The sequence below is a fragment of the Triturus cristatus genome, chromosome 7 (genome assembly GCF_964204655.1).
Source record: "Triturus cristatus chromosome 7, aTriCri1.1, whole genome shotgun sequence".
Taxonomy (NCBI): Eukaryota; Metazoa; Chordata; class Amphibia; order Caudata; family Salamandridae; genus Triturus; species Triturus cristatus.
Genome location: NC_140590.1, coordinates 73,589,144 through 73,605,573, shown reverse-complemented (window position 1 = coordinate 73,605,573; position 16,430 = coordinate 73,589,144). Strand labels below are relative to the sequence as shown.

Genomic DNA, 16,430 nt, shown 5'->3' with positions numbered 1-16,430 from the left:
CAGTTAGATCAGGCAAATATTTCCAAATCTCTGAAATTTTTTGTAGAGCGTACTATAGTTGCATATAGCCTCTCAAAAAGCTGTACCCATTGTAGCTTACTTAACCATGAGGCAAATAAGGGTACAGCTTCGGATTTCCAATTTTGTAATATCGATCATCTGAAGGCCAACAAGGCAATCAATATAAACTGTTGCTCCCGCAGGTATATATCTAAGCTTTGAGATATTAGTCCAAATAGAGCCCCAACTGAATCTGGGCATAGATTAACTTAACTTGGAGCTGTGAATACACTATTGTTAATATTTTTGGATAACGTCACTAAATTTGGTACACCTCCGGAGGCCTCCTCTGCTTCCCCTTGTGTAGCTAAGTGCCAACAGCCAGAGTTTGAAAATGGCCTCAGAAAGGTGTTCCTGCCAAGACAGGGACCAGTGACGAGAAGAATAAGAAGGAGATTGCCACAACTGGTGTGCCACCCTCCACCGTTTTCAGGAAAAGTGGTGTGCCTGCCACACCCTCCTCGGGCAGCAAAAATCTGGGAGAAGCATTCCTGCATTAACAGCAGTACCACCTCAACGTAATTCAGCGCACGTCTTCCAGCAAGGTAGCTACTGCAGTCATGGCAATGAGCAAATTGGATTTGTCTCATCGACCAAGTACCCATTCATCACAGGAAACTGAGCAAAGTGGACAACAGGAGCCGCAGCCAGCAACAGTTCTTTCTGAAGTTGTGGCAGAACATTAATTCTCCTCTTTGCTTTACATATACCTCTTATGAGCTCATATTTCCTCTTCCTAACTCTCCTCACCTCACATGCATGATCCAAGTGGCCAACTGGATAAAATCCAACTGATTCTAACTGATCTTGAACAAGGCTAAAGTTGTGGTCTTTAGGAAAGACACCTTGCCATGGGACCCCACAGACACTGTACCCACCCCCACACCTTGCTCAGAAGCAAGAACCCTCAGAATATTCACAGATAACAAACAAAACATAGTCACCCAATGCAATGTAGTGGCCTAATCTCACTTGAACATCCTAAGGATGCTGAAGAAAATCTTCAATTGGCTACCAGACAACACCAGTAAAATGATTACCCAAGCCCTCATCACCGGCAGACTAGACTATGGAACACCCTGTTCACTCGGATAACTATGCAGCTCACAAGAAGACTGTAAACTGTCCAAAAAGGGAGCAGCAGCCAGACTAGTCCTCAACCTCCCAAACCAAGCTCAGACTAAAACACACCACAACTCCCCTGGGTCCTAATCCACTAGTGTGCACCCTTCAAACTCCTCACCCACATCTATAAAGCTCTCCATAACACATACCATGCATACCTAAATATCCACATTCATTAAAAGCACACACCAAAGACATACACAAAAGCAGAGCCGGGGCAGTGCCTTCTAGTACCTGGCTCCTAAAGCCTGGAACAACCTCCCACAATACATAGGAGCCTTCTCCTCTCTTCTTGACTTTCACAAGAAGCTGAAGACCTGGCTCTTCAAGTATGCCCTTCTGGGCTGGCCTTATACACTTGCAACAGAGCACCTGGATACTCAGGGGTAATAAGTGTTCTATAAACTACATAGCCATGACATAACAACATCCATTCAGATCACCCCGGTACACGCAGATCCACTGGGATCCCTGGGAACATGAAGATCTCCTGATATCACTCTACATATGTAAATCACCTAAGATCTCCTCAGTACATCAAAGTGCCCTCATATCCCCTGTGTAAATATAGATCCCCTACAGTCCCTTTGTCTGTAGGTCCTTCTGGTCATGTAGATCAGCCAGTATCCAAGCAGTATATGCAGATCCACTAGGAACACTTTGCCAGATCTCTCAAAATTCGTCTGCACATATGGATTACTTAATATCATTGTGTACCATGTGAATGCCCTGTCACAATATAGTTCTAAGATGAAGAAATGCTCAGTGTACATCTCTGAGGTAAATAACTGCCTCACAATATTGGTTCGCAGCATTGGTCCAGCACATACCACACAACCACGTACAATGCGTCTGTGATTCTTGCAAAGAAGTACTCGAATGCCTTTATTATTAGATGCGAAAAGTACAGAGCTGATAGAACCACCGCCATCTTCAATAGCGAGACATATTCTAGTCTTATGGGGACTAGTTTGGATAAGCTTCAATCAGTAACTCTTGCGAGGCTGGACTTCAATGGTGTGGCGGTCATCACTATGTCGCCTGGTCCTTGGAGCAGGACATGCTTATAACTTTTGGGATCAGACCTCCTGGAAGCTCCCTTATTTGGTCACAGCCTTCGGAATTCATGCAGCCATAAGATACCTTTTTAACAGCCTGATCTGTGGAAAGACAAAATTCAAGAGTAAAAGAGGTGGCACAGTGTTGCATCAAGTACACTCACGTGCTTGAGATGCACTATAGTAACAGATATAGCGCCTTGAGAGCCAGAGGAAGAAGATGAATTGTGGGAGCATGATAATGCAAAATGCCCCTCTTTTTTAGGAGAAAAGTTGACAAATCTTCGAGGTAGGCATACGTGTGACACTGTCTTAGGGGGCATGCCTTCTCTGATTATCATAACAAGGAGAGGTATGCGAAACAAGCTGATATAATATTGCCACTTCAAAGATTCAAAATTATTGTGGTAAAACTCTGTTGTAATATTAGAGAAGCACCTGTCAGTCACAAGATCAGGTATATGAATTGTAAGTACCCTGATGACATGGGTACAACGCCCATACCCAGGTTTACCCATTAACTACCCATCCCAATTTCATTGGCCTTAATTCTAGTCTCCTTGGGGGACCGCACCTACCCCGAATGGCTTCTGTTCCACTGTAGACATCGCAAATTGACTGGGTTCTGGAGACCCTTGTTAGCCTGCCATTACTGCTGAGAGTTTGGGAAAGGCCTCGAAAACACAGGAATACATGTTTAATAGAGAATTGGGCAAACAGGGGAGACTGTAGTGTAAGATTTAGTGCAGAAACAGAACCCTGTGTGTGCGTGAGAACTCCACTTATGCTTTACGTACTTCCAGTGAGATCCAGCAGGCCCTTGAAGGAGAAGCAGTAGGTCTCGGAGTCAGTGCACTGCAGCGTCTTCCAGTCATTACACTCATAGCTGCCCAAGTGGAGGCAGGACGGGCAGGACACACCGTTAGGTTTGCCCTCTCTGGCTGGAACTGCAGAGTCAAAAAGAAAAACTATGAGCATCCTGGTGCTAGGAGAAATTGTGGGAGCTTTGAAAAGACTGGTGTGACCCCCCTGCAAAGCTGGAGGCACTGGGACAGAGTGCATCACTTTTCAAGCAGATACTCATGGAGGTCATTTGAAGGTCACCAGGGGTCACACATGTGACCCCTGGCGTGTTTCCATTGGGACACATAGCACTTCTTTGCGACCGCGAGCTTCAGTGGCTGCAAAGGCAATGCCGTGAGCAGAAAGTAAACAATGCCTTGGCGAGCACTGTTTACATTTGCTAGCTCCCAGTGCAAGCTGGGATATTAAACTCATAGGGGCAGATTTACAAGCCCCTTGCGCCTTATTTACGTCGCCGTTGCGTCACTTTTGTGACTCAGCAGCGGCGCAAATCCTGCACCATGGTGCGGGGTACTAACAACGTGACACATCTGGGAAATGCGTCACGTGGTAAAGCCCTGCGCCACATGTAGGCGTTCCTGGACAGGTGGGGGCGTTCGGGCGCAGGAACGCTCCTAAAAGTGGCTGAGTGAAATCTACAAGATTTCACTCAGTCACTTTTAGGCCCAGGCTGTGTCAAAACCCTGCGCCTGCTTGAAGCAGGCGTAAGGATTGATGCAGCATTGTGCAGATAGGGCCCCCCAGAGCATTGCTGGAGCTGCGTCGCGCTTGCGACGTAACTCCAGCAATGCGCCACTTTTACGGCACAGATGCGTCACGCATCTGTGCCGTTTTTTCCCCATGGTGCTCCGCATTGTAAATGCAGCGCATCCATGGTGGCGGAGCTGTGGCGCACAATAGCTGGCGCATCCCTGCTGATATGCAGGGATGCACCAGTTATTGTAAATCTGCCCCATAGTTTATCTAAACAAATACATTCAGCAGCACATTGCACTCTCTCGATTAAATAAATAGTACCATACAAGTCGCTGATTAGTCCTTACTGTAAATACATGTGTTTGACTAAAAACGTCCCCCCTGTGCTTTGCTTGAGTGATAGGAGTAGACACTAGATGAACCATGACATCTTGACACTAGTGGGACCACTTATTTGAGACCTCAGTTGTTCTTCATCCAGCAAACACATCATTTTTCATGCAGAAATGGGGAATGTTACTAACATGTGAACACCCTACTTAAAATATAGGTGTTATATAAAATATATATTTTCTGTGTTTGTAGCTGTTGTGTTATTTTGTAAGTTCACACATAATTTGTTCTTAATGTTAGCAATGTCATTTATTGTGAGGCCTTCAGGCTCAAGGTCTTGTGACACCACTTCCTGGGACGATTCAACGTCAAATGAAATCAAAACAAATTTTGATTTTGGATTCTACTAAAAAATCCTTAAAAGAACATCGCATGAATACAAATCACAAACATACATCAAGGGTAAAAACGCAAATAACTCCAGAAGTGAATAATGCTCATAAAAACAATACATTAGTGTACATGATCATAAAAGTTCAAAAACACTCACATATCTTATTTCTAAAAATTAATTGATTTCCGCAAGCGAGCGGCACATTTCAAATAGCAACCAATTGAGGAACACAACATGGGAGTGGAAAACATGCGTAAAACGTACAGTGCAGGACAGTGCTGATAAAACCCGCTCAGTTGTAAAATTGGTATTCAAAATTTACACCGAGGAGACACATATAATTTACAACAAGAGCCAAGGAGGGTGTTTTACAAACATTTTGCGCTGGGTTAGCATCGCAAATGTGACCTTAACCAGCGCAAAATGCATGTTTTGCTCTGAACTTTCTATGAACTGGAAAGCCCCCTCAGAGTCGTGCAAAGCAGCGCGAAGCATGGCATTGCATTCCTTAGCACCAAGGGGGCGTTACATGGGTAGAACATGGACGTTACCATGCACCCACTCTGTCTTTTGACGCAAAACCAAATTTACAAAGATTTGTAGACATGGTTTCGGGCCAAACGTTAACGCCCCATCAAAAGAGGCGCTAACAGGAGAAATGCTTTCTTCTATTCGTGCTTTTCCTACTTTGCATGCCTGCCGCACTGTGCAGCATGCATACACTGTGGGAAAAGCATGCCATCATGTCTAGGCACAGTATTTTGTACAAGGGTACCCTTCCTGTACAAAACCTGTGCTAGACTCATGCACACACCCTAGTGCTATGGCGCTAAGGTGTGTGCGTGGCACACGGGTGCTGAAATCTGCACAAGGGAAAGGGGAGGAGAGAGCCATATCTCTGATGAGATGGCGCTCTCCTGCTCCCTCCCTGTCACGCAACACAGTGCAGCCTCGTGGGGGCTGCGCGGCGTTGTGTGCCTTTTTTGTAAATCTCCCCCTAAATGTGTCAAAGTCTGAGTGGAAACCTCATCACAGGCACAGATTAAAATAGACGCCGCGTCATATTGTCTAAGGGGGAAACACAGCTTTCTGACACTGACGGGTTAAAAATTGGCGGCAATAACATTTCCCATGCACTTTTTACAAAATCTAAGTAGGGCTCCATGACATCACAGGTGTGGATCATGACATGGTCCCTAACAGTGGGTTCTTTAAATTCTTCCTCTTTGTGCTTTGTCCTACGAAAAAGAATAAACAACTTTTTCACCCATACCTCATCTGCCCTTACTATCAGGTGTGGGGAAGTGAATGGGTCTATATCACGGGTACTCATAGTACGGCCCGTGGGCCGCCAGCGGCCCGGCAAGCCTTACTTGGCGGCCCGCGGACCTTGCTGGCAACATACCTCTGTTTTTTTATATCGCCGGTTGCAGCAGCGCGGAGCTATGGGGGCTGGGCGATTCTTTTAAAAACTCTTCAGTTGTTAATAAGGCTTTGTTGTATTTCACCTCTTAATAGCGCCCCTGCATCTCCACTCTGATTGAGTTGAGATGCAGGGGCGCTTTTGAGTGGAGATGCAGGGGCGCTAAGAAGAGGTGAAATTCAACAAAGCCTCATTAACAAGTGGATGGTCTTTAAAAGACCTGTGAAGTACTTGGGTGCAGCGGCTGTGTGTGTTCCAGGGAAGCTGTCTCAGCATGGGGTGAGGTGACAGGGACAGCAGGGTGAGGTGAGGGGGGGGCAGCAGCTAGTGAGAGCAGCGGGTGAGTTTACAGCGGAAGGAAGAGGGAGGGAGAGGGGGAAGACAGAGAGCGGGAGACAGAGAGGGAGAGACAGAGAGAGAGGGAGACAGACAAGGAGACAGAGGGTGAGGAAGGGAGAGGGAGGGAGACAGAGGGAGACGGAGGGAGACATAGGGAGAACAGAGGGAGAGGGAGGGAGGGAGACACAGAGAGAGGGAGACAGAGTGAGTGAGACAGAGGGAGACAGAGAGAGACAGAGAGAGACAGAGAGAGGGAGGGAGACAGAGAGGGACAGAGACAGAGAGAAAGGGAGACAAACTGATTGAGAGAGAGAGAGAGAGATAGAGAGAGGGAGGGAGACAGAGAGAGGGAGAGGGAGAGGGAGAGAGAGGGAGGGAGACAGAGAGAGAGAGACGGAGGGAGGGAGAGGGAGAGAGGGAGGGAGGGAGGGAGACAGAGAGGGGGAGGGAGGGAGACAGAGAGAGGGAGGGAGGGAGGGAGACAAACACAGTGACTGAGACAGAGGGAGAGAGAGAGATAGAGGGAGGGAGAGAGAGAGGGAGGGAGAGGGAGGGAGACAGGGAGAGGGAAGGAGACAAGAGGGAGGGAAACAAGAGGGAGGGAGACAGGAGGGAGGGAGAGAGACGGAGACAGAGGGAGGGACACAGAGAGAGAGGGAGGGAGGGAGGGAGACACAGAGTGAGGGAGACACACTTTGAGGGAGACATAGAGGGAGGGAGACACAGAGGGAGGGACACACAGAGTGAGGGAGATACAGAGGGAGGGAGACACAGAGTGAGGGAGACACAGAGGGAGGGAGAGGGAGGGAGACACAGAGGGAGGGAGACGCAGAGGGAGGGAGACACAGAGGGAGGGAGACACGAGAGAGGGAGAGAGAGAGAGAGAGAGGGAGGGAGACACAGAGAAAGGGAGAGAGAGAGAGATGGAGGGCGACACGGAGAGAGGGAGAGAGAGAGAGAGGGAGGGAGATGGAGAGAGGGCGAGGGAAGGAGAGAGGGAGAGGGAAGGAGAGAGGGAGAGGGAGAGGGAAGGAGAAAGAGAGACAGAGAGAGAGGGAGACAGAGAGAGAGGGAGACAGAGAGAGAGAGGGAGACAACGAGAGAGAGGGAGACAAAGAGAGAGAGGGAGACAAAGGGAGAGAGGGAGACAAAGAGAGAGAGGGAGACAGAGGGAGGGAGGGAGGGAGGGAGACAGAGGGAGGGAGGGAGACAAGGGGGAGGGAGGGAGACAAGAGGGAGGGAGATGGGAGGGAGACAAGAGGGAGGGAGACAAGAGGGAGGGAGGGAGACAAGAGGGAGACGGAGACAAGAGGGAGGGAGACAAGAGGGAGGGAGACAGAGAGAGAGAGGGAGGGAGACAGAAATAGAGAGGGAGGGAGACAAGAGAGAGGGAGGGAGACAAGAGAGAGGGAGGGACTGAGATGAGAGGGAGGGACTGAGATGAGAGGGAGGGAGACAGAGAGAGGGAGGGAGACAGAGAGAAAGGGAGACAGAGAGAAAGGGAGACAGAGGGAGAGAGAGAGAGAGAGGGAGAAAGAGGGAGAGAGAGAGAGAGAGATAGAGAGAGAGGGAGACAGAGGGAGAGAGAGAGAGAGAGAGAGATAGAGAGAGAGGGAGACAGAGAGAGGGAGAGTGATAGAGAGAGAGAGAGAGAGAGAGAGTGATAGAGGGAGGGAGGGAGACAGAGCAAGAGAGATAGATAGATAGATAGATAGATAGATAGATAGATGATAGATAGATAGATAGATAGATAGATAGATAGATAGATAGATAGATAGATAGATAGATAGATAGATAGATAGATAGATAGATAGATAGATAGATAGATAGATAGATAGATAGATAGATAGATAGATAGATAGATAGATAGATAGATAGATAGATAGAGATGTGTGTATGCCGGGTCTGGTGGCTCAGTGGATGAAGGTGTCCGCTGCAGGGGCCTGTGTTCAACCTTACGGTCACAGTTGTTTTTTTGCTCTAGCCCCGCCCCCTCCCCCACTGCCCCCGCCCCCACCGGTGCAGCCCTCGGCCACAAACCACACTGTAAATTTGGCCCCCGAGAGAAAGTTTGTGAGTACCCATGGTCTATATCATGTTTCCATAGTATTCTTAGTAAAACTCAGCCATTCAATTTTGTGGCTCCGCTTGTGGGATAAGCAGCCGTTAATGACCATGTGGCTGAAATTGGCCTATTCATTTTCCCAAGTAGGCAACCAAAGAAGGAGGGGTGTTAACTTGATGAAGTCCTCCATATATCAAGAGGCCCAACTCCTCATGTATGCTGATGTGCAAACTACATGGTGGAAGTCCTCTCAGGCGCCTACAGAAGCAATATTCCTCCTGTTGCATTTTTTCACATTTCGATAACTCCATATAGCTGCCCCATAAGATTGAACTGGAACATGCATGTGTTTGTATATTTCGAGGATAGACAATACAGATTTGCTACTTGCTAGGTCAAAAACCACATCCACAGATTGATTACAACAGAGACACCTGTGTGACACGCAAGATAACCAGAAGCTCCATGCATCAAAGATCACCCTTAGATATGAGAAATCATACCCTCTTTTAATAGTTTTTTTCCGTAATAGTGGATTGCTTAGCCATGTGTCATTGGTTAGCACAGTAAAGTTTACAAAACGTATACAAAAAGTATACTTTTCTGTATACTTTTTTGTGTTACCCTAAGTGACATGATTATGCCTAGACGTGGGTCCCGTGCACACTGTGTCACTGGAACCAAGCTGTACCCAGCTGATGACCCCATAACCAGGGCAAAACCAGTCCTGGGGGAATGGTGTTCTGGTTCATGGTTGACCTGGCTTTGCAGTTCAGGCTGGACTGTTCCGATAGGAACAGGGTCAACCGGTCAAGACTGATTTCCATATAGATGGGCCAAACTGAAGTGACATGGTGTGAAAAGAACCGATGCATTGCGATGTGGCCCGAGTAATTACCAGTGGTTGAGATTAATTCTAGCATTCCCTCCATCCATTTTTGCATATTTTATTGTATCACCCCAAGTGGGAGTGGTATGCCCAGATGTGGTGCCTACACACACTGTGTCACTGGAACCACGCTGTACCCAGCTGATGAGCGCATAGCTAGGACGAAACCGGTCCTGGTTTGCTTGTGTTACATTTCAGGGAGGATCTGGCTTGGCAGTCCAGGCTGGACTGTTCCGATTGGATCAAGGTCAAGGCTGATTTGCATATAGCTGGGACCAAACTGAGGTGACATGTTGTGCAAAATAATGACGGATTGGTATGCCACCCAGCTCCTGCACCACCAAACACATAATCAGGCCCTAAAAAGGGAAACCATTGCAATCACTTTGTTATTTATGGCTTAATAGTGCAGCTCTCTCCTCAACTTATTGCAACCAATTCTCTAAAATATAATTGGAGTGGGCTTTGGCACTGCCCAGAGAATTCATTCTCAGCTCAAACTATTGGCTGTTTCATGTACAATTCCTCCTTTTATGAAGTGCTTGCACTGCAATGCAAGAGGCACTGTTTACATTTCAAAAGTAACCGGAATCATCAAACTACTTCTTTTATCTCACACATTTATTTTATATACAAAACATAACTTTTTAACGCAGAAGGTGTTTTATATGTTTTTTCTGCGATTAGGAGCCACACCTTATGAGGGCACTCTCACTTTCATGTCTCTTTGCAGATCAGGACAACCTTACTTCAGGCCTACTTTCTGAAAGTGTTGCTAGATCGGAAATAAAAAGCACTTCTAGGCTGCATTTCAGGGTCAGGCATGTCTCATGGACTGGGGTGGCTCCTTCTGATTCTGTCTCCAGGCACTGACTTTCACGCATTGGCAAAGCTAATGGTTACGTTTTCCTTTCTTTATTTTCCCCATTCTCTCTTTGCCTTATCATGTCCTGCACCCCACTTGATGTTGGTTAGAACATTAGGAACTTTGTCCATTTCAACGTTCTATATTGTTGGTTGGGCCATACGGTACTTTGAGTGTGGTCTGCCCAGATGTGCAAAACCTATTGCTACCTCAATAAATCCTGCCTTTCTACTATTTGCCTCCTGCTGTCAGTTTGGTGACATGGACCACGCACTCAAAACACCCCATTGCTAACATCCCCCACTATATTTTATTGGCAAATGACCCAAATATTTTTTCAAAAATATTGCGCCGCATAAATATTGTTTAAAAAAAATCGACAAGTTAAAAATATTAAGGAACAGAATATAGAAGATACGATTATTGCTTATTTATGTATGCAATTTTGTATAGAGTACTTTTATATAGTTGTATTAATTATTATTTTTTAATTACTTTAATATATCTTACTTGTTATATTTTTTTGGGGTGTTAGATTTCTTATGATGATGGTTCTAATTTATTTTGCATTATTTGTATTTGTATCTATAAATCATTTTATTAACATCTAATTTGGATTTGTTTTCAGTAGTGGCATTTTGATTTAAAAGAGGATCAGGAAATTTAAGTAAAAAAAAAGATTTTCATTTTGAATGGATTTTTTTTATGTTACATCAAAATAATTGTTAATTAATTATGTAAAGCATTTAAATGATTAAATGTTCTTTTAATTATTTTAGTACAGTTTGTGTTTTGTAAACTGTAATTTATATTAATTACTAATTGATATTAAAATGATGGTTGTTGGGTTTGTAGGGAATTAGGGTGGGTTGTGTTTTTCTATTTACTATTAATTTGTTATGTAAATAAATCATTACTACATAAATAAGTATGCAAAACACTTTATTGATTATGTATGTCAAGTATTTTTTATATTTGAATTAATTGATAAATTATAGATACATATATTTAATAATTACAATAGAATCGTTTTTTATCATTTCATGCTAAATTAATAATTTCATGATTTATTTTGTAAATTTTTGTTTGATATTTTGGCTAAAGGGGAAGTGTATTAATTTTAAATGGTTTTATTTTTTATTTGTAAAAGTTTTTATTATAACATTTTTCTATGACATATAATTATATTTTTTTAATAATAAATATATTTTACTTTAAATAGTATTGAATATTTTTGAGTTGCTCTGTTCGTATGGTTTTTGACAGTTTATGAACTGGTATGGTATATTTAATATTGGAGTGAGAGTAGTAAATTTAACCTATTCAAAGACCAACAGTTTCCATTATGTAGCTTTCAATGTAATGTGAACAGTAAATCTGACCCTCCAAATTCCAATACCTTAACTGTTTTTGAATAGACATTTTAGCTAGTATTGTTTATTTTGGATTGTTGCTATTATTATTATTATTATTATTATAATAGCAATCATCTTCACCATCATCATTATTATTAGTACATTTTTATAATTACTTTTATTAAATTAAATATTGTGAACGTTATGTATTTATGCTTTAGCCCCAGACTCCGCCTCCAGTCACCGAACCAATGACCCCCACCATCACCCTCAGCGCCTGGACCCCCATCAGCACTGAAGACACCACCCACATCATGAACACCATCCACTCTGGCTCCCCCTCTGATCCATGCCCCCATCATATCTTCAACAAAGTCGACATCTTCATCGCACCCCACCTCCGGAACGTCATTAACAACTCCATCACGTCAGCCTCCTTCCCTGAGAGCTGGAAGCACGCAGAAATCAACGCCCTTCTGAAGAAACCCACAGCGGACCCCAAAGACCTCAAGTTATTCCGCCCCATCTCTCTTCTTCCCTTCCCAGCAAAAGTCATCGAGAACACTGTCAATAAACAACTGACTGCATTCCTCGAGGCAAACAACTCGCTCGACCCGTCCCAATCCGGATATCGAGCCAACCACATCACCGAGACCGCCCTCATCGCAGCCACCGACGACATCAGGACCCTGATGGACAACGAAGAAACAACCGCTCTCATCCTCCTAGACCTCGCGGCAGCCTTTGACACCGTATGCCATCGCACACTAACAACCCGCCTCTTCAACACTGGGATCCAAGGAAAGGCCCTGGACTGGATCACCTCGTTCCTCTCCGACAGAACCCAGAGAGTCCGCCTCCCTCCCTTCCGCTCAGCGGCCACCGAGATCATCTGCGGATTACCCCAAGGCTCCTCACTCAGCCCAACCCTCTTCAATATCTACATGAGCCCCCTTGCCGCCATCGCATGCAAACACAACATCAACATCATCTCCTACGCCGACGAGACCCAGCTGATACTCTCCCTCACCAAAGACCCAGCCACCGCCAAAACCAACCTCCAGGAAGGAATGAAAGACGTCGCAGAATGGATGGAGCTCATTCGCCTGAAGCTGAACTTAGACAAGACGGAGGTCCTCATCCTCAGGCAATCCCCATCTACCTGGAATGACTCCTGGTGGCCCACAGCGCTGGGCTCTGCGCCGACACCCTCGGACCACGCACGCAACCTGGGATTCATCCTGGACTCCTCCCTCACGATGACCAAGCAAGTCAACGCCGTCTCGGCTTCTTGCTTCAACATCCTGCGCATGCTCCGAAAAATCTTCCGATGGATCCCCACCGAAACCAGAAAGACCGTCACCCAGGTCCTCGTCACCAGCCGACTGGACTACGGTAACGCCCTATACGCAGGAACTACAGCCAAACTCCAGAAACGACTTCAGCGCATACAGAATGCCTCCGCACGACTCATCCTCGACATCCCTCACCACAGCCACATATCCGCCCACCTGAGAACCCTGCACTGGCTCCCCGTCAGCAAGAGGATCACATTCAGACTCCTCACCCACGCACACTAAGCACTCCACGACATGGGCACCGAATACCTCAACAGCCGCCTCTCATTCTACACTCCCACCTGCCAGCTCCGCTCTGCCAGCCTCGCCCTCGCCACCGTCCCACGGATTCTCAGAACCACCGCAGGAGGAAGATCATTCTCCTACCTGGCAGCCAAAACATGGAACTCCCTCCCCGCACACTTACGACTGACCCAGGACCATCTCGCCTTCAGGAAACACCTCAAGACCTGGTTATTCGAGCAATAGAGGCACCCCCCTCAGCGCCTTGAGACCCTCACGGGTGAGTAGCGCGCTCTATAAATGTATTGATTGATTGATTATATTATACTTTAATTGAGTGTGATACACACTTTCAATAATATCCATTTGTTAATTCTTAAATTATAATTTTACAATGTGTGTATACATATATATATATATATTTAATTTATATTAATGTATAAAGCAATGGTTCATTATATTATTAAGTAATTCAAATAGGTGACATTTAATGATATATACATATATTTGTATACTTACCTTAATTTGAATAATAAGGTATTTTAATAACAATATTTTTGACACAATATTCTGGTAGGTTACATGCAAATAAACTCTATATTTTTACAGATCATGTTATGGAAACAATATTTTTGTGTCAGAATATTTTCTTTCCCACTGTTTTGTCATTCAACAGTTTTATTTTTGATAGACTGTTTTTTTTCCTTTAATATTTTCATAGAGTTGTTTTGAGCATGGTTGACGACATTAGTTATGGCATGCTTTGTGAGCACAATGAACCGAAACGTGCTAATTAGTGGTTTCATGCATTTGTGCCAGAAATATTCCTAACCCCGATTGTGAAGTGCCTTTTGTCTTCGGTACAGGGGAACACAGCAGAGGGGCACTGCACACCTTCCACTGTGCAGGGCCTTTAGATCTCTAGTTGTCTTTTTTTCTGCCCCTTGTAAATCAAATTTAGGGTGTAATGTTTTCAGAACATGGTGGATGAAACCACTACTTAAAATGGCTACCCATGTGATCACAATTGCATTTTGACTTGCAAATTATACAAGATTGTATGGTGTGGTGCTAGGCCTGTTAGCCTTAGGGTGGTCATCCCACAAACATTTCGTCTTCACACCCCTTTTTTGCTGAATTTGTTTTTGTTGACTTTACTACTGCTAACCAGTGTTGAAATGCTTGTGCTCTCTTCCTAAAAAATTGTAAAATTGGCTTGCACCTGAGAAGAATAGTTAAGATAGTTATAAATCCCAAGTTCCGTAATTAAATACTAGTAGTGGGCCTGAAGCACCTATTGTGCCACCCACTTAATTAGCCCCTTAAAACAAGTCCCAGGTCTGCCATCGCAGCATGAATGCAGTATTAACTGCCAAATTGACTTGGCAATACAACCCTAGTGCTAAGACTTGTACGCTCCTTTTATTGCATATAATTCACCCATAAGGTAGGCTCTAGGTGCCCATAGTGCAGGGTCTTTAGTGAAGGGTACATTATAATTAAAACATTGGGCATTTACTGTTAGGTTCTGCATGTCCTTGTAGTGAAAAACTCATAAATCCATTGTTCACTATTGTGAGCTCTACCTGTCCTATAGGATAGCATTGAGTTGCCTTTTTACCTTTAATGAATGATAACGAGCATCTTGTTGCTTTTAATCAACTATTGTGCAAGCCGATAACACTTACCCAATATTCAGATGTCAACCATGTGCCATACCATCAAATGTACCTTAAACGCTGTGCGCAGTGCTCTATTGGGAAAGTCTATAGCCATATCCTGCGTTCTCCTCCGTAATCTGCATTTTGATGAATATTGGCATCATCATTTGTTAGTAGATTTCCCTGAAATGCATTGGGATTTATGCACCCACGCCTGATACATATGAACCGTATATATAGGAATTTTGTTTTCGAGAAGATCCCATTCCGAATAAACTGAGATTCAAGAAGAAATGAACTGATGTTGTTATGAACAAGCATTTGGGATTTACACTTTTTGAATTTGTTGGTGATATCAGAATTCAAAAATATGTACAGTTTATACATTGATCTAAGTGAAGTTAAAAGTTTCTGATAAACTCACTGAGTGCTGGTTGTAGTGCACTCTCTCTCTAAGACTTTTGTCCTAGTTTTCTTATTTTCTTTTAAAAAGTTGGCATTTTCTTGCCTTAACTAATTGTTGCCTGCAGCCTTTTCCTGGGGCAATTGACTGGGTGTAGTTGACAGTTGGTCTTTATTTATTCCTCCTACACATCTGCACAATAGAGGGATTAGGTGTAACGGGATGGGTGAGCAATTGGTCGGATGGGGGTGTCTAAATCAACAACTATAGAACTATCATCATAACAACACTAATACCCAAAAATATTATAAAAAGTAAAATATATGAAATTAATTAAAAAATAATAATAATACAAATATATTAAAGTGCGCTATATTATATGCACCAATATTTTTTTTTATTACATAAATAAATAAGCAATAATCTTATCTACTATGTTCTGTTTCTCAATATTTTTAATTTGCCAATATTTTTGAAACAATATTCTTACAGCACAATATTTATGAAAAACTATTTTGGGGAAGGATGGGTGTAATTGGCGAAGTACTTCTATGAGAAACTCCATCCGCAACTTCGCTCTGTTCCACTCCCAATTAATAAAACAGAAACCTCATATACTTTTGGAACAATAACAAGTGTCTCTGTCTTGACATGCTTAAATGCATATAGTCATTTCATAAAAGTGAAAATGAAATTTCAGCAAGCAGTGAGAGAGGTGATGATTTTGGGGTCCTCCCTAACCTAGGGGGAGACCCAAGCAGATGCCTTGAAGACAAAGAGCACATCTTGCTGAACGATTCGGTGGTGGTCCCATCCTCTTAGGACCATCCAAAGCACAGTTATGGACAAAAATACAATCCCAACCAAAGGCCCTGCAAAGCATTATGGGATGAGATTAGCAGTGGGCAGTGAATATTATAGTATCCAATATCAAAATAATTCAACAAAGAGCTGCAGTTCAACTAGTCATTACTAGGTGTCCCTCACGAGTCAAATGCAAAATCATTGAAATGATTATATCAAGCTGCAGTTCCACTAGTTGTTACTAGGTGTCCCTCACAAGTCAAATGCAAAAGCATTGAAACCCTTTCATGAAGCTGCACTTCCACTAGTCGTTACTAGGTGTCCCTCATGAGTTGCTCCAGGACCTGCCAAGCCAGGTCCTGGATCTGTTAGACACCAGTTTTTACCATAAAATAACCCCAATTCTACTGATCGGATTTTTGTCATTTTGGTGTCAAATTGTTTATTAAAATGTGCTCTATTCTTCTATATTGGAGTGGTATTGTTGTGTTGTGTTTTCACTCTATTATTGTTTGT

The 16,430-nt window shown here is 44.0% G+C and overlaps 1 protein-coding gene across 1 annotated transcript in view; it reads right to left on the bottom strand.

The window, feature by feature from the left end:
• Positions 1-2,038: 2,038 nt before the first annotated feature.
• LOC146808855 (phospholipase A2 inhibitor and Ly6/PLAUR domain-containing protein-like) overlaps positions 2,039-16,430 on the bottom strand; it is a 270,834-nt gene continuing 256,442 nt past the window's right edge. Inside the window, exons 4-5 of the mRNA XM_085615676.1 lie at positions 3,041-3,190; positions 2,039-2,345 (exon numbers count right to left, since the gene is read on the bottom strand). Coding sequence (XP_085471802.1) covers positions 2,218-2,345; positions 3,041-3,190 — 278 coding nt within the window. The 3' untranslated portion in view covers positions 2,039-2,217. The remainder of the gene's footprint in view (positions 2,346-3,040; positions 3,191-16,430) is intronic.